General features: G+C 50.2%; 1 protein-coding gene and 2 long non-coding RNA genes across 3 annotated transcripts; 2 read left to right on the top strand and 1 right to left on the bottom strand.

Moving 5' to 3' along the window:
• The first annotated feature begins 1,721 nt into the window (after positions 1-1,721).
• LOC102239710 lies at positions 1,722-4,674 on the top strand. Its single transcript, XR_313822.2, has 2 exons — positions 1,722-3,876; positions 4,410-4,674. It is a non-coding gene; the product is annotated as an uncharacterized LOC102239710 (long non-coding RNA).
• Positions 4,675-4,907: 233 nt separating this feature from the next.
• LOC102239927 lies at positions 4,908-13,661 on the bottom strand. The gene is made up of 3 exons (XR_001362890.1): positions 13,479-13,661; positions 6,973-7,040; positions 4,908-5,123 (listed from the first exon to the last, which is right to left on the bottom strand). It is a non-coding gene; the product is annotated as an uncharacterized LOC102239927 (long non-coding RNA).
• Positions 13,662-13,730: 69 nt separating this feature from the next.
• TUFM (Tu translation elongation factor, mitochondrial) lies at positions 13,731-17,768 on the top strand. Its single transcript, XM_005870321.2, has 10 exons — positions 13,731-13,910; positions 14,021-14,215; positions 14,680-14,846; positions 15,089-15,193; positions 15,280-15,444; positions 15,598-15,730; positions 15,814-15,918; positions 16,032-16,183; positions 16,271-16,390; positions 17,406-17,768. The coding sequence occupies exons 1-10, from the start codon at positions 13,868-13,870 to the stop codon at positions 17,577-17,579; spliced, it is 1,359 nt and encodes a 452-aa protein (XP_005870383.1). The 5' UTR covers positions 13,731-13,867; the 3' UTR covers positions 17,580-17,768.

Below are 17,768 nucleotides of genomic sequence, written 5' to 3'. Positions count from 1 at the left end.
GAGGAGCTGGTCCCGGGAAGACGGGAGTGACCTCGGTAAGGCCCCGCGAGGAGGCGGAGCCTGGACCGGCGGCCTTGGCTCCTCGAGGAAACGGCGAGAGGTTGGACGAGGCTCCCTCTCCGACTCGGGGAATAAAGGCAGGGGCGGGGGAGAGCCGGGAATAACGCCCGTTTGGGCCGTGTCGGTGGAAACGAGGCAGGCGGACGTACAGTCCGGGTCTCAGGAGAGCCATCAAGGCCGGAGACAGAACCTGGGGATCGTGAGGGTGCAGGAGGATGGTTCCCACCGAGCGCAGGGACCCTGTCAGTCACCGCCCCGACTACCCCGAGCAGTAAGGGAACCGCTTGCTCAAGCGGCTGAAAACCCCGGAGTGGGTTCCGCTTCCTCAGGACGACCCACCGGAGTCAGAGGCCGAGCGGTACCGGGAGCCCGTGCCCACCTTCTCCCAGCTCCCGGCTCTCCACGGCCCCAAACGCTGCGTCCTCGCAGCTCAGCGCCTCCAGTAGGAGCATGCCTCCCCCCTGAGGGGCGCCATGTTTCCAGAACCGACTTTAGCTTTTCGGTCTGGATTCAGTGCTCATCCTGGAACACGGAGGCAAGTGACACCCAGGAGCGTGGCGATGGGGAAAAGCCTGAACTCACACACGCACGTTGGTGCAAGGCCGAGGCTGCCTGGCGCAGTTGGGGACATCCACTGTGGCCTGGCCAGCCTTGGTCCCCCCGGCTTGCGCTCTAACCGGACATCAGCGCACAGATAGCCTTTGTTAATGGCTCCGTCCATCTTTGTCCACCCATCTTCCCGGTTCAGAGAAAGATATTGATGGAAAAGAGTTTAGTTCTGTGGCCGCCTTCTTCCTCCCTGGTACCCGGACACTCACCTTCTCTGTAGCTGGCCCGTCACTGTCTAGGACAGGGATCGTGGGGGAATGCAGGGAAAGCAAGGGGCTGGTGATGAGGTTAAGTTTGGAAATGTGTCCACGCTGTCCAATAAAACTTTCTGCAGAGTGAAATGTCCTATGTTGGCGCTGTCCAATGTGGTAACCACCAGCTGCATGTGGCTAGTGTGACTAGAGTCCAAACCCGGGTTCAGCAACCTTGGTCCTTGGGTTCTGGCTAGGTAAGAATTCAGAGCCAAGATAACATTTATTTGGTAAGTCAAGTAAGTGTGGAAGAAGTAATTACTAGAAATGGGCTTAGGAAACAAGTCATGAAGGTAAAGGGAGGGCCCTTGGAGCTTGGGAGTGAGGAAGCTAATAGGGGTGAAGTGGGGTGGGAGGTGGGGAGGGGGGGAGGCAGGGCTAGCAGAGCACACTGGGTCCTCTTCCTGAGGGTTTTTTTTTTTTTAATGTATTTTATTGATTTTTTACAGAGAGGAAGGGAGAGAGTTAGAAACATCGATGAGAGAGAAACAGCTGCCTCCTGCACATCTACTGGGGATGTGCCCACAACCCAGGTACATGCCCTTGACCGGAATCGAACCTGGGACCTTTCAGTCCGCAGGCCGACGCTCTATCCACTGAGCCAAACCGGTTTTGGCATCTTCCTGAGGGTTTTAAGGGTGGTCCCAGGAGAAGATCTCAATAGAATAGTCAGCAGCTTTCCAGGTGTGTCTTTTCAGGGTTGTGGTTTCCACTGATTGATTGGCCGGCACCAGGAGAGGGGGGTCATTATTCAGCGCAACTGGTCCTGACATCAGCCTGGCTGGTTTTGTTGTTTCTCTGGGCCTGGAGCTAAAACATAACTCAGGCATAGATATTATCTCTAAAGAGGAAAGGTTAGGGGTCCAAACCCCATGGTGAGAGAGATGCTAGGGGAGGAAAGGTCATGGGGGAGCAGGGTCCCACCCTTTAATGGATTGTCTATTGTTAGGCCCCTGGGGCTTCCACCCTGGTGACCTGCACCTGGCCCATTGCCCTTGCTCTGCTCATGTCTGTTTAACAGCCCGTCACAAAGAGCATGTGGCTAGTGACTACTGTATTAGTCCAGGAGGTGTCTGGCCAACCAAGGGGAGCTCTTCAGCAGAGATGGATCGATGGTCTGAACTGCACAAAGCAGTTTAGTGGTGATCAGACATGATAGTGGTTGAAACCATGGATATGAATGACATTGTCCAAGTAATATATGTAGAAAGAGGAGGGCCAGAGCCTAATTCGGGGAACGAGACAAAGAAAGAGGAGTAAAAAAAAATTGCAGAGATGATGTCTTCTTCCCAGAAGCAGACCCTGAGATGAGGATTTGTGTGCGAGTTATTTATTTAAAACGTGCTACAAGAAGAAACCAGTAAGGGAGCGGGGAAGGCAGGAGAGGAAACCAAGCAAGCATGTGATCTCAGGCAGCTTTACCATGGGGGAGCTCTGGATGTTAAGTTATGCCTCAGATTTGTCAGGAAATGAGGGACTGGGCCTTACATATACCAACATCCCTTAGCTGTTGAACAAGGGTTGCCCCAGGAGATGTCAATTCCAAGGCCAAGCCGCCAACATTCCTTAAATGAAAAACAAAAACAGAAAAGAAAGAAAAACCACCTGGAAGTTCTTTTAGAAACCACATACCAAAGACCAGGGAGTGTGGGAGTATAGAGTGTATATGGGGGGGGGGGGGGGGGGGGAGGCAAAAACAAATGATAAACAGAGATCCATAATACTGCTATTGTCTTCTATAATGACTACCATTGCTCAGTGACCTTGGTGAGAATAATTTTAGGGACGTGGTGGAAGCAGAAGCCAAATGGTAGAGGATTGAAGAACAAATGGAAGGTGAATAAGTGGGAGGAGGGATGTGGAGAACTATCTCACAGTTTGACCAAAAGGAAGGAAAGAGATATGGTGGGCTGTAGTTTGAAAGGGAAGAAAAGATTTGCCGGTTTATATCCCGAGGAAGACCTAATTATGTCAAAAGTCTAAGGAGAAAGGAGCCAGTAGAAAGGATGGTGATTGAAGGAATGAGTTTTGGGGAAGGTGGGAAGGATGGGATCCAAGGCCCAGGTTAAGCCAAGATATTGATAAGGAAGTGAGAAACATGTCTTCCTCAGTAAGAGGGCATGTACTTCTCAGGATGCTTTCAGCTACAATGGAAACTCCAATTTAAGGTTGATTGAACATAAGAAGGGGGAGTTTGTTGGTTCACAAATTTGAAAAATCAAAGATAGAATGACTTCAGGCATGCTTAGAGCCAAAAGCTCAATGTCCATTTGAACTTGGTCTCTTTCTCTTAGTTCTGCTTTTTTTCTGGACTATCTTCATTCTCAGGCAGGTTGTACCCTCAGAGGTAGCTATATGGCTGCCTGCAGCTGCAAGCTTACCAGAGTAACAACCCTAGCGGAAAAAGATCCTGGCTTTCCCAACAGCTCCAACAAATGCAGTCGGGTTTAATTTCATCAGCTCAGCTTGGGTCACCCAATAAACATCTGTTGTATAATAAAGAATTTGTCTGATCTTTGTCCCATGTTCCTGGCACAGAGGATTAAAAGTACTTGGTATTTCCAGAGTGATAGAAGTGTCTGTTATTCATGAACCCCTTAGGTGACTCATGGCAAGCCCCTAAATATCTTCAGGATGGGGGCTGGTCACCACCAAGACCAACGTTGTGATAAGAGGGTTGGGATTTTGAGCCAGCTCAGCATCCAAGGAGGGCAGGGAGGGGGCCTGGAGATTGTGTTCAGTCACATGGTAATGATTTAATTAATCATGCCTAAATAATGAAGCCCCAATAACTACTCTGGACAGTGAAGCCCAACCAGTTCTTCCTGGTTGGTGAATGCATTGATGTTCCAGGAGGATGATATGTTGATTCCATGGGGAGAGTGGATGGATGCTCTGTATTTGGACCCTCCCAGACCTCACCCTATGTGTCTCTTCATTTGGCTGTTCCTGACTTGTATCCTTGATTATGAAACTGTGAGCATGAACCACAGCGCTTTCCTGCATTCTGAGTTGTCCTAGAAAATTATCAAACAGGGAGTGGTGGTCATGGGGAACTCCCATATCTGTAGCCAGTTGGTCAGAAGTGCAGGTGGCTGGGGGACTCCACTTGCAGCTGGCATTTGAGGTGGGGGCAGTCTTGTCAAGGACTGAGCCCTTAACTTGTGTCTATGCTAACTTTGGGCAGTTAGTGCCAGAACTGAACTTGGTTAGTATGCCAGTTGGGGTTGAAACGGAATACTAACCCTGAACCAACACTTGCAACCAGGAGGGATAGAGTATGCTAATTTGTAAACTGGATCGTGGACCCATCTGAGATTGGGGTGGGCTGAGCATGGCAGAAGGTGGCGCTTTAAAGGAAAAAAACAGGGTCTGACTGAAGGGAAGTGGTTGCTTGTGGGATTCTTCTGGAGATCATCCTGACCCTCCCTCACCCCAAGAGAAGGGGATTTCTAGAATTTTGTCTTCTTTCCTGAATGTCACAATCAGCCTTGGTGCTTTGGCCTAGACCTCCTGGCCCTCCAAGTCATATTCGGTTCTGTCAGGGCAGTTTGACAGCCTAAAGAACTCGGGCTTTACTTTAGCTCTGCCTCTGAACGACACACACCATCTCCCTCACTGCTGTCCATCTTCTTCCCTCTGGTTTCAGGCTTCAAAGTGTGATCCCCTCCAGGAAGCCAGGTGAGGCCGAACCACCTGGGCCACCTCTCAAGTGCCGTTTACTTAGTAGCTTTTGCGTGACATTCACTAAGTGTTTTCAATTAGAATGTCTCTAGTCCAGCCGTGGGCAAACTACGGCCCGCGGGCGGTTTGAAATGAATAAAACTAAAACTAAAAAAAAAAAGACCGTACCCTTTTTTGTAATGATGTTTACTTTGAATTTATATTAGTTCACACAAACACTCCATCCATGCTTTTGTTCCGGCCCTCCGGTCCAGTTTAAGAACCCATTGTGGCCCTCAAGTCAAAAAGTTTGCCCACCCCTGCGAGTCTAGTCACATCTGAGTGATATGGGTATGATCAAAGTTCTGTGTTTGGAAGGGCATTCAGGTCCAGCATGGGCCTGGGGCTTGGGGGCTGGAAGCAGAGAGGAGACTGTTGCAGTGTCTGGGAGAGCTGATGCTGACCTGGCCAGGGTAGTGCAGTGGGGTTGTACCAAGGAGAATGTCCAGAGAGGTTTCTGAGGAAGCACTGCCAGGCTGGCTGGTAGGGAGAAAAGTGAAGGATGGCCTTGAGCTTCCAAAAAGTCTGTTTAGTGACTCTGAGTCCTGGTCCTCAATTTTCCATTAAGTTGCTGGCCAGCCCAGTACTCATTTCAATTACAACCTCCTTTTAGAAGTCAGAGTTACAATAAATCTAAGAAATCATATGGTTTAACCTTGCCACTCCATCCCCATTTTATAGATAACAGAAGCTCCAAAAGTTAGTGACTCATCTTTATTTTTTATTGATTTCAGAGAGGAAGGGAGAAATAGAAACATTAATGATGAGAATCATTGATCAGCTGCCTCCTGCATGTCCCCTACTGGGGATCGAGCCCACAATCTGGGCATGTGCCCTTGACTGGAATCGAACCTGGGATCCTTCAGTCTGCAGGTTGACACTCTATCCACTGAGCCAAACTAGCTAGGGCGACTCATCTTTATTTTTAAAATGAATGTGAATACAAAATTTGCTTTCTATTGAAAACATCAAAAAACTTAACAAGCCCAACACAAATGCTCAACTGATATGATTCAACACATAATTCCTTCAACAAATACTTCTTCACCTGTTAGGCACTGTACTTAAAAGTAAAAAATAAGTTCTTATTTCATGAGCTGGTGAGACAGAAAAAACAACAACAACCAAGCAAACTTTATAATTTTGAATATTTAGGTGCAATGACGAAAATCAAAGGGGACAATTGATAACAGGATGACCTGGCATTACTTTAGATACAGAGGTGAGACCTGAATGAGGAGAAGGAACAAGCCATGGGGAAAGCTACAGGAAGAACATCAAAGCCCTTGCCGGTTAGGCTCAGTGTGGCTGGGAGGGAGGGAGAGGAAACTCGTACTGGATGGGTCAAAGAGGTAGGCAGGGGCCAGATCATGCAGGTCTGTAGACCACAGGAGTTTGGGTTCTTTAATAACAGCTTTCTTGTGATAAAATTTACCTGCCTACAGTTCATCCATTTCAAGTAAGAGTTTGGTTTTTATACTAAGTGTCATAAGGAGTCATTGAAGGGGGATTAATTTTTCACCCATATTTTAAAGACTGATGTGGCTGCTGAGTGGAGGATGGATTTGACAGGTATTGAGAATAAGAGTAGAAGCCGATGCCCGACCAGCGTGGCTCAGTGGACACCTATGAACCAGGAAGTCACGGTTCAATTCCCCTTCAGGGTACATGCCTAGGTTGTGGGCTGGATCCCCATTGGGGGGCATGTGGGAGGCAGCCAATCAATGATTCCCTCTCATCGTTGATGTTTCTAACTCTCCCTCTCCCTTCCTCTCTAAAACCAATAAAAATTATTATTATTATTTTTAAAGAGTAGAAGCTGAGAGGCCCATTGGAGAACCTATAAGGTGACCTAGATGAGAGATGATCCCATATTGAACCACAGTGTCCACAGTTGAGCTAGGAAGACGTGGTCACATTCAGGATATATTTTGGAGCAAAAACCAGCAGGACTGGGTACTGGGTTAGGTGTGGAGTGAGGGGAAGGGTGAGTGGTGATGCTGCTTATTAGATGTGGGAGGAGAGTATGGGAGAGAACTGAGAACCTGTTTTAGATGTGTTAAGTCTGGGCACCACACAGAGGCACCCTTCAGTTTGGAAGGCTCATTAATTCAAAGCAAACATTCACAGAGGACTGCAGTGGCCAGGCACGGAGGATATGGAGATAAAGGAAGCCCAGGCCTGGCCTACTCAAGTCACTGTCTCACATGAGTGAAACCAAGAAGTATGTCTCAGGGGACAAGCACTATAATCTGTTAGGATTTGCTGCAAATACCAGACAACTCTGACACAGTCTGGGTTAAACGACAAGAACATTGTCATTACATACCACAAGGCGTCCAGCCGTCTAAGATCCTCTTTACTTCGCTCTCTTCTGGATTTTGGCTGCATTATTGCCTGGGAACAAAATGGGCACAGGAGTTCTAGGCTTCCCATCCAGACCAAGGACCACTCAGAATCAGAAGAAGGTCCATTTCTTCGGTGTTTCCTTCTTAAGAATGAGGAATCCCCATAAGCAGACCTCTTACTAATCATTGGCCCCATAGGAGTAGCAACCAACCCTAAACAAACCGCCTGGCCAGGAGAATAGGACCATGAGAGTGGACCAGACCTGTCAGGGTTTATCCCCGGAACAGGAGAAGGGCCATTCTGAACAAAATCAGAGCCCTGCCTACAGGAAGATGGAAAATGGTTATTAGCAGGAACTCAAAGTGTCTCCCACATAGCAGAATGAATGGACTCTTGGGGGTGGGTGCGGGGCAGAAGGCCATGTGATTTCAAGAGCATCTTTTTAAAGAGTTCAAGATTCTACATAAAAAACTTTTATTTTTTAACTATAATCACATAAAATGTTTGAAAGAGAGAACAATCTCTCTCCTTAAGCAAATTCAGTCTCCTAAAGACATAACTGTTTTCGACTTCCTTTGTCTCACCCCACCTTATATGCATGCTATCCTAATATATAAAAAGCCAGGGGCCGTCAGGACTGAAACAACTGGACAACCGAACAGCAGGCTGCATGGGGCAACCAGGCCAGCAGGGGGGTTAGTGAGGGACGACCAAACGACTCAACAGCAAGCTGTGTGGGGTGACCAGGCCGACAGGGGGGGACAGTTAGGGGCGACCAGGCCGGCAGAGGGGGGCAGTTGGGGGCAACCAGGCCAGTATGGGGGAGTGGGGGCAACCAGGCTGGCAGGGGGCAGTTAGGGGCGACCAGGCCAGCAAGGGGGGGCAATAAGGGGTGACCAGGCTGTTGGGGGGCATTTAGGGGCAACCAGGCCAGCAGAGGGGGGCAGTTAGGGGCGATCAGGCAGGCAGGCAGGTGAGCAGTTAGGAGCCAGCGGTCCTGGATTGTGAGAGGGATGTCCGACTACCAATTTAGGTCTGATCCCTGGGATCATTGCCAACATAGATTTGGTGAATCTACATTGGGATCAGGCCTAAACTGGCAGTCGGACATCCCGAGGGGTCCCAGATTGGACAGGGTGCAGGCTGGGCTGAGGGCCCCCCCCCCCGCCCCGCCCCTTGCATGAATTTCGTGCACCAGGCCTCTAGTTTTTCTATAGCAGCAAGCCTTCCTCTTCATTTAGCACGACTCACAAGCATTTACACAGGTGGTTGGCAACCCTTGTCTCTGCAGTTTGAACCCACGCCAATATTTCATCCAGTGGCTGTGCCAAAATTCATGCTACCATATCCACGTACGGGACATTTGTGATCCTTCCACTTTTTTTACTGTGACATTGGCCACAGGCACCTGGGGAAATTCCCTGTTACTAGTTCTGCCCCCAACATCAAAGAATACATCTCTGAGCCTGCTCCAATACATATGTGAGACTTTGAATTTGCCAGGCTTGGGGGGCGGGAAGAGGGGAGAGAGGTCCCTTTCTTGATGCAGCAGAGTTTTCAGTGCCACCAGCAGTAGCTGTTGCAGAGAAGTCTAAGTCCCGGCATTTAGTGTTTGGTGGCAGTGGCAACAGTTTTCTTATCAGATCAGTTCTATGGCCTGGGAGCTATTCCTCCAGCCCATCCCACAATTCTATAAGCTGCCTAATACTATCCTGAAACAAATCCCTTTTTCACTTAAATCAGCCAATGTAAAGTCTGTCACCTGTAAATCAAAACTCCTGACTATTACAGAGGCTGCTACATCAACAGCTCTATAAGAATTTTTCTCCCTTTGGACTTTTGTGAGTACTGTGTTCCTCGAATTTCAGGGATCAAAAGTTGTTTGATCCCTGGTCAGGGTTGCAGAGTTGCAACTGCCTCACTTACAGTCCCTGACTCCTGTTGCGGCCGCTGACGGCCCCAGCACTGACCCTACCTTCCACAAAATTTGTCATCTATTCATATCACCCATAATGTTATCTATCAAGTATTATTTCAAAAACGGATTCATTTTTAACAGTATTTACTTATGTCAGTCTTTTTTAAGCTAATTAAAAAAAATTAAAATTGATACAGCAACACTAAAAAGGAAAGTATTGTTTTTTAAAGTTTACCATCCCCCAAAAATCTCACAATCCAGCAGTGGTCAATAGTGTCATAGGCGCCAGGACCGGTTTGGCTCAGTGGATAGAGCGTCGGCCTGCGGACTGAGGGGTCCTGGGTTCGATTCTGGTCTGGGGCATGTACCTTGGTTGCGGGTACATCCACAGTGGGGGGTGTGCAGGAGGCGGCTGATCGATGTTTCTCTCATCGATGTTTCTGACTCTCTGTCCCTCTCCCTTCCTCTCTTTGAGAGGTCAATAAAATATATTTTAAAAAAAAATAGTGTCATAGGATAGATTTCCAGGAGTGGAGTGACTAAGGAACAAAAAAAAAAATGGCTTTTTATACTGTACCAGCCCCTTCCTAAGCAGATGAGGTTGGAGAATCAGGACATAAGTCTTAGCAAGTTCCTCATTTTATCAATAACACTAGAGGCCCGGTGCACGGGATTCATGCACTGGGGGGGTGGGAGGGGATGTCCCTCAGCCCAGCCTGTGCCCTCTCCGCAGTCTGCATTCTGGGAGCCCTCGGGGGATGTCCAACTGATGGCTTAGGCCTGCTCCCCGGCAATTGGACATCCTTAGTGTTGCCGTGGAGAAGCCATGAGCCCAGCTTCTGGGCTTCTGGCTGAGCGGCACTCCCCCTGTGGGAGTGTACTGACCACCAGGGGGCAGCTCCTGCAGTGAGCGTTTGCCCCCTGGTGGTCAGTGCACGTCAGTGACTGGTCATTCTGCAGTTTGGTGGATTTGCATATTACCTTTTTATTATATAGGATGATGCATATATAGTACAGTGCAGTAGTTAAGTGCACATTGGAGTTTAGTTATATTGGGTTCCTTAATCACCCTGGTGCTGTTTTCTCACCTGTAAAATGGGGGCAATACCAGCTCCTGCTGATAACCAGAACGGTGAGTTGAGGTTTTTTCCCCAGGGGTTGTCTCTCTCAATGCTGAAGAATGAGCTCCAAGGACCAGAGATTTAAGCAAAAGTGTGGAAAATTTATTACAAGCAGATTTAGACTCCCTGCATGGGGATGGGGGGCCCAATAATGGCTGCCCATGAGCCTTGTAGTCCAGGGGTATATATTTGCTACAAGCCACTTTTTTTGCTGCAGGCCCTCCCTTGGTTTCCCATACCTCCCATTCTATGTCCAAAAACATTCTATTATTTCAGCATGGTTGTTTTTTGTGATTAGGCTTGCTCAAACTGCCGTGTCTGTTCCTGCCTATGTTCCACTTGCCTTTGTTTCACACTGGACCCCTGCCCTATCTGCCTGCGTTCAAGCTAACTTCTCTCACTACCACACAGGGTAATACTGAGAAGGGTGTGTGTGTGTGTAATAAATAAATATGGCCCTGACCGGTTTGGCTCAGTGGATAGAGCATCGGCCTGCGGACTGAAGGGTCCCAGGTTCGATTCCAGTCAGGGGCATGTTCCTTGGTTGTGGGCACATCCCCAGTAGGGAGTGTGCAGGAAGCAGCTGAATCGATGTTTCTCTGTCATCGATGTTTCTAACTCTCTATTCCTCTCCTTCTCCCTTCCTCTCTGTAAAAAAATCAATAAAATATATTTTTTTAAAAATAAATAGCCCTAGCCGGTTTGGCTCAGTGGATGGAGCGTCGGCCTGCGGACTGAAGGGTCCCGGGTTCGATTCCGGTCAGGGGCATGTACCTTGGTTGCGGGCACATCCCCAGTAGGAGGTGTGCAGGAGGCGGCTGATTGATGTTTCTCTCTCATCGATGTTTCTGTCTCTCTATCCCTCTCCCTTCCTCTCTGTAAAAAATCAATAAAATATATTTTAAAAAATAATAATAAAAAAATAAAATAAATAAATTGGTTTCCCTTTCTGTGCCCAGACCCTACTGAACATAATTTAGAGGGGGGATTCAGGAAATCTTTTTGAAATATAGTAAATTGACTCCTAGGATCTGATGCATTTTGGAAACATTAACCAGGGTTAAAAATAAGCATCTGCTATTATCATTCCAGGGTGATGAGATGAGGGATGTGAAAGTTAAAGGTTATATACTCTCCTTGAACTCATTCATTCAGTTAACAGACATCTACTGAGCACTCACTGGGTGCCCCACCCTGTGTTAGCTGCTGGGGACAAGAGGGAATAAGAAAGACTAAGCTGCTCTCTCTCTCTTTTTTTTAATGTATTTTTATTGATTTCAGAGAGGAAGGGAGAGCAAGATAGAAATATCAGTGATGAGAGAGTATCACTGATCGGCTAGACCCCCGAACACCCCACACTGGGGATAGAGCCTGCAACCCAGCATGTGCCCCTACAGGAAATAAGCCCCCACTGGGAGTCCAACTGTTACCTGTGTTAACATAAAAACATTCAAACCTGTAAAGAATTTTTGTGAGTTTATTTGAGCCAAACTGTAGACAATTGCTGGGAAGCAGAACCTCAATGGATTGAGATAATGCTCCAGAGAATGGTGGGTTACATCTATATTTATACACTAGAGGCCCGGTGCATGGATTTGTGCCCTGGTGGGGGTCCTTTGGCCCCGCCTGCAGGGATTGGGCTGAAACCGGCTCTCTGATATCCCCCGAGGGGTCCCAGATTGCGAGAGGGCACAGGCCAGGCTGAGGAACCCCACCGGTGCATGAATCCATGCACCAGGCCTCTAGTATGCATGTAAGATCTTTGGTTAGCCCTAGCTGGTTTGGCTCAGTGGGTAGAGCATCAGCCTGCAGACTGAAGGGTCCCAGGTTCGATTCCAGTCAAAGGCACATGCCCGGGTTGTGGGTTTGATCCCCAGCAGGGGGCGTGCAGGAGGCAGCCGATCAATGATTCTCTCTCATCATTGATGTTTCTATTTCTCCCTTCCTCTCTGAAATCAATAAAAATATATTTAAAAAAAAATCTTTGGTTAATCTCTTCCCGCCCTCCCCTCTCCCGCTCCCCTCTGAGATTCATCAGCCTGTTCCATGCTTCCATGCCTGTGGTTTCCGTTCCTGAGTTGAGCATCTGCCCCTGGTGGTCAGTGCGCATCATAGCTACCAGGTGGTTGGCTGGTCGCTCAGGCTTTTATATATATAGACGCAATTCAAAGGAAGGGATGTAGGTGGGTTATATGAAATCCAATGGTGATAGACTAGAGAGGCAGGAAAAAGCAAAGCGGGGAAACCCCTGGGATTGGATAAAAAGTAAAATGATAAACACATACTTAGGTGGGTGCAGGAACAATTAACATGATAACAACGAAGGAATTCGTGATATCCTGGTTGTGCCCTGAGGGGGTCTGGAAAAAGGGAAGTTACAAGTTACCCAGACACTTCAAGGGTATGCTATTATAGATGCAAAAAGACAGATGGGCTCAGTTAAGGTAAAGGTTGACCTTGTCAGTGAAGATATCAGCCTAGGATGTAACCATCCACCATAACTGTTTAATTTCAGACCATCCTTTGTGGTTACTTTAGGTCTCTGAGTTTGCAAGATCGTCATGCAGGCCTTCCCTGAGCTTGTCAGGTTAGCACGTGGTCCCTTTCGTCCACACCTGGTTCATAGGTCAATGCTCAACCATTCCACCAGGCCAGCTGGGCTCAAGCTGCTCTTTTTTAAAAAATATATATATATTTTTTATTGATTTTTTACAGAGAGGAAGTGAGAGGGATAGAGAGTTAGAAACATTGATGGGAGAGAAACATCGATCAGCTGCCTCCAGCACACCCCCTACTGGGGATGTGCCCGCAACCAAGGTACATGCCCTTGACCGGAATCGAACCCAGGACTCTTCAGTCCCCGGGTCGCTGCTCTATCCACTGAGCCAAACCGGTTAGGACTCAAGCTGCTCTTAATGGTACCTGAGGCTGGTCCCTCACCCTCGGTGTCATCAGTAAAACTGGGTGGGTGGGTGAGGCAATCCACAGGAAATTATTTCTTGGACTGCTGAAGTGTGACGGCTGGATGGCAAGGCTTCGTTTGTCCCCGCAGGCTGTGGGCTAGGAGGGCAGGTTTTTGAGGTTTAAGGACTGTGCGACCAGGAGGCCTCAGGACCTCACTCCTGCTTCTTCTCCAGCTCATTCATTCCCAGAGCAGGGTCTCTCTATGCGGTAGATGTTACTACTGTAATCCCATTTTACAGATAAAAAAACAAAGGCTCAGCACTGAGATGGGTCTTACCTGAGCCCCACCCCCGAAAGGCGCCCAGGACCCTCTTCCTCAGCCCGGCGGCAGGGCCTCGTCCTACCTCCCGCTCAACAGACCCGCGCAGTGGGTCGGACTCCAGGGGTTCGAGTCGTGGACGTTCCCAAGCAGTCCTCGCCGAGGCCGCCTCTGCCTGGCGGAGGCCGGGAGCCTCCCTCCCCACCCGGCCTCCCCGTACCTACCTCCTCCCCTAAGCGCAAACACAGCCCGCTGCTCTGGGAACCCCGGAGTCCACAGGTCCTCTGGGCGCTGGTGCATCATGGGAGGCGCACATCGCCCCCTGGCGGCGTCGGAGAGAACTGCGTGCTCCCTCCTCCCGCGGGGCCCGAGTGGGTGTGGAAACCTCCATCCTTCCCCGCCCCCGCGCTCCAGTATTTACTTTCCTTGACGTCTTCCGGCCCGCGCCCGGAAGTCGGCCGAGATGACCATAGAAACTGGTGGCTAGAGGTGCCCGGATTTGCCCTCTTGGTCCTCACTTCCGCCGGAAGTAACCTCCAGTCGCAATTGCCCTCTCTGCACGCGCGGGCATCGGGTACCTCGCACCGGTACTCGGGGCGTGAGTACGACCACAATGGCCGTCACCACCTTGCTGCGCGCGACGCCCCTCTTCAGCGGTGAGGAGGCTGGGAGGGCGATGACACATGGGGGTCCGGGGACACGTGGGGGTCGTCGGGAGTGGCCGAGCTCCGATCCGCGCCCTGACTGCACGCCTCTGCCCCGGCAGGTCTCGGCGCCGGCCCGACCCCACTCCTGCAGGGCCTGTTGCGGCCGCTGACGGCCCCGGCACTGACCCTCTTGTGCCGCGGCCTGGCCGTGGAGGCCAAGAAGACCTATGTGCGGGACAAGCCCCATGTGAACGTGGGTACCATCGGCCATGTGGACCACGGCAAGACCACACTGACCGCGGCCATCACGAAAAGTAAGCGGGTTGCAGAGGGGGCATCCGGCAGCGCCCGCTCTGCAAGCGGGACCTGGAGCCAGGGAGGCGGGGCCCGCACAGTGGCCGCTGGAGGTGTTTAGTAGCCCCAGGAGCCAGAACTCCAGGGGGCGGGGGGTGGGGCTGGAAGATTTCTGTTCAGGAGACAGATTTCCCCTGAACAGAAGAACTTTGTGGTGCATAAATTGGGGGACCCTGAATGGCCTCCCTCTAGCCATAGGGACCGCCCTGTAAGCGGAGGCTTTCCCCTAGAAAGTCGCTGAGCATGACCTTCAGGCCTTTATTTCTTTCTGACTGGTGATCTCTGTAGAAGTTGAGGGAGGGTCCATCCCCAGGCTGTCCGATTAAGGTTGTGTAAGTGGGGGGGACCTAGGCGTGTGCCCTGAGCCCCGCCTCTACCTCTGGAACTGTAGCTGAGAGCTGTGTTCTCTTGCCTTCGCCATTAGTTTTAGCCGAGGGCGGTGGGGCCAAGTTTAAGAAGTACGAAGAGATTGACAATGCCCCGGAGGAGCGAGCCCGCGGTATCACCATCAATGCAGCTCACGTGGAGTATAGCACTGCTGCCCGCCACTATGCCCACACAGACTGTCCCGGTCACGCAGATTACGTTAAGGTGAGAGCATTGCTGGGACAGGCCAGGAGCTGCCTCCTGTCAGGAGAAACGTTAGGCTTGTGGGAGGAGCTTAAGATACTCACGATGTCTAGGTTTGAGATCATGGATTTGTGGGCATGGCCGATTAAAGTGGGCGGTGAGATGGCAGAGAAAGGTGAGCCTCGGTTCCTAACGGCTGTGCTTGGCCAGATGGATGTGGAGCTGAGGTCACTGAACGAGGCTGTGTTTCCTCTCCTACCCAGAATATGATCACAGGCACTGCCCCCCTTGACGGCTGCATCCTGGTGGTGGCAGCCAATGATGGCCCCATGCCCCAGACCCGAGAGCACTTACTACTGGCCAAACAGGTATGCGGAGCCTGGGTAGGAGTGGGAAGAGGAAGCGTGGGGAGTTGGGCCACTTAGGACACCATCTCCCTCTTTCCCATCTGCAGATTGGAGTAGAGCATGTTGTGGTGTATGTGAACAAGGCAGATGCTGTCCAGGACTCTGAGATGGTGGAGCTAGTCGAGCTGGAGATTCGGGAACTGCTCACAGAGTTTGGCTACAAAGGGGAGGAGACCCCGGTCATCGTAGGCTCTGCCCTCTGTGCCCTTGAGGTGAAGGCAGGGTCAGGCAGGGGCTGCTGTGGCAGAGGATGGGGTGGGATAGGCATCCGGAGCTGTGCTCTGAGTCTGGGGGGTACTAGTAGTTCTTGGTAAGCAGAATGAAAACTTCAGAGTCCTGTCATACCCCTCCCCCACCGCTTCCAGCAACGTGACCCTGAGTTAGGCCTGAAGTCTGTGCAGAAGCTGCTGGATGCTGTGGACACTCACATCCCAGTGCCCACCCGGGACCTAGAGAAGCCTTTCCTGCTGCCTGTAGAGTCAGTTTACTCTATCCCTGGTGAGGACCCTGCTCATTGCATTCTCTCCCCCTAACGAGAGCCTTGCCCAAGGTCCCTAATGTCCTTTCTTGTTCCCTCCCAGGCCGGGGCACAGTGGTGACAGGTACGCTAGAACGTGGAATTTTGAAGAAGGGAGATGAGTGTGAGTTCCTGGGACATAACAAGAACATTCGCACTGTGGTAACAGGTATGGGAAGAAAGCCTTGAGACCTAGGGGCTGGCTCCAGGATGACCTCCTGCCTTGCAGACCCCTGTGCCTTCCCTCTGCTCCAGATGGTCCTCCCTTTCTCCTCCCTCTAGGAATTGAGATGTTCCACAAGAGCCTGGAGCGGGCAGAGGCAGGTGATAATCTTGGGGCCCTGGTTCGAGGCTTGAAGCGGGAGGACCTGAGACGTGGCCTGGTTATGGCCAAACCAGGTTCCATCCAGCCCCACCAGAAGGTGGAGGCACAGGTGAGGCCTCAGGCAAAGGACAGGGCTGACTGAGACGGACTGTCCCCTAGAGAGGCAGTGCCTCTAGCCACTTGCTCTCTTTTCCAGGTTTACATCCTCACCAAAGAGGAAGGTGGCCGCCATAAGCCCTTTGTATCACACTTCATGCCTGTCATGTTCTCCCTGACTTGGGACATGTCCTGTCGTATCATCTTGCCTCCAGGGAAGGTATGGTGGGTACAGGGATGGGATGTGAAGGAGCGCTCTTCATATTAGGCCTGTGTCACTTACAGTTCCAAAGATGTGACAATGTGGGTGACTTCCTTGGGTGAAGAGAAGCTGGCTGATGATGTAGATCAGTGGTTCTCAACCTTCTGGCCCTTTAAATACAGTTCCTCATGTTGTGACCCAACCATAAAATTATTTTCGTTTCTACTTCATAACTGTAATGTTGCTACTGTTATGAATCGCAATGTAAATATCTGATATGCAGGATGGTCTTAGGCGACCCCTGTGAAAGGGTCGTTCGACCGCCAAAGGGGTCGCGACCCACAGGTTGAGAACCGCTGATGTAGATGAACCTAGTGATGGAAGGGTCTGGACCAATGAGTTTTGGAGGAGTGAGTCCTCATCCACTATTCCCTAGGCCAGTGGTTGGCAAACTGCAGCTCGTGAGCCACATGCAGCTCTTTGACCCCTTGAGTGTGGCTCTTCCACAAAATACCAACTTCTGCGCATGGGCCATGAAGTTTCAATCACACTGTACGTGCGCACCCGCACGTGATATTTTGTGGAAGAGCCACACTCAAGGGGCCAAAGAGCTGCATGTGGCTTGCGAGCCACAGTTTGCCGACCACTGCCCTAGGCGGCTGAAGTAGTTGAAAAACTTAGTTATATTACCATTTACCCAGAGACTTCTCAGAAAAGAATATTTCTTCTTGAGAGTTTTACTATACGTAGGGCTTAGAGAAGTTCCTAAGAGACCTACATAGCCCAAAATGTCAACATTTTCCCTTAAGAACATACCTTAGGAATACTGATCAGTGGTCCTGTTTTTTTTTTTTTTTTTTTTTTTTTTTTTTTTTTTTGCCTTTGCATCTGCCTGGCAGCTGGGATGAAGCTGTTCCCAGAAATCATCATCATGCTGCATTTCCCCACAGTCTGTCACTTTGGTAGCCAGCAAAACAGTTGGAATAAAGACATCTTGAAGGCCAAGCATGATCCCTGTTTCTGTCCCCTCTAGGAGCTTGCTATGCCCGGGGAGGACCTGAAGCTTAGCCTAATCTTGCGGCAACCAATGATCTTAGAAAAAGGCCAGCGTTTTACTCTGCGAGATGGCAACCGGACCATTGGCACTGGCCTCGTCACTGACACACCAGCCATGACTGAGGAGGACAAGAACATCAAGTGGAGTTGAGTGCGGGCCTCTGCTCAGGCTCTTGTATGCAGGGCTGTGCTGGCCAGTGTTCTGTTTCTCATGCCCCCTTCCCAGGGCATAGGCTGCAACCCAGCAGAGTTGCAACTAGACCATCACTTCTCCTGGCCAGAAGGGCCACACGGCCTGCCAGGTGAGGTAGGTCAATAAACTGTTCTGTGAATAGTAAGC

The sequence above is a fragment of the Myotis brandtii genome, unplaced genomic scaffold (genome assembly GCF_000412655.1).
Source record: "Myotis brandtii unplaced genomic scaffold, ASM41265v1 scaffold317, whole genome shotgun sequence".
In the NCBI taxonomy this organism is placed as follows: Eukaryota; Metazoa; Chordata; class Mammalia; order Chiroptera; family Vespertilionidae; genus Myotis; species Myotis brandtii.
Note: the sequence above shows the minus strand (reverse complement) of the source record. Positions and strands in the feature narration are given on the sequence as shown.

Bases quoted from the DNA above. Each gene is read 5' to 3' on its own strand.
- TUFM (XM_005870321.2), top strand. From the start codon at position 13,868: ATGGCCGTCACCACCTTGCTGCGCGCGACGCCCCTCTTCAGCG. The intron at 14,847-15,088 runs GTGAGAGCATTG...TCTCCTACCCAG, and splicing joins GTCACGCAGATTACGTTAAG to AATATGATCACAGGCACTGC. The intron at 16,184-16,270 runs GTGAGGCCTCAG...TCTCTTTTCCAG, and splicing joins ACCAGAAGGTGGAGGCACAG to GTTTACATCCTCACCAAAGA.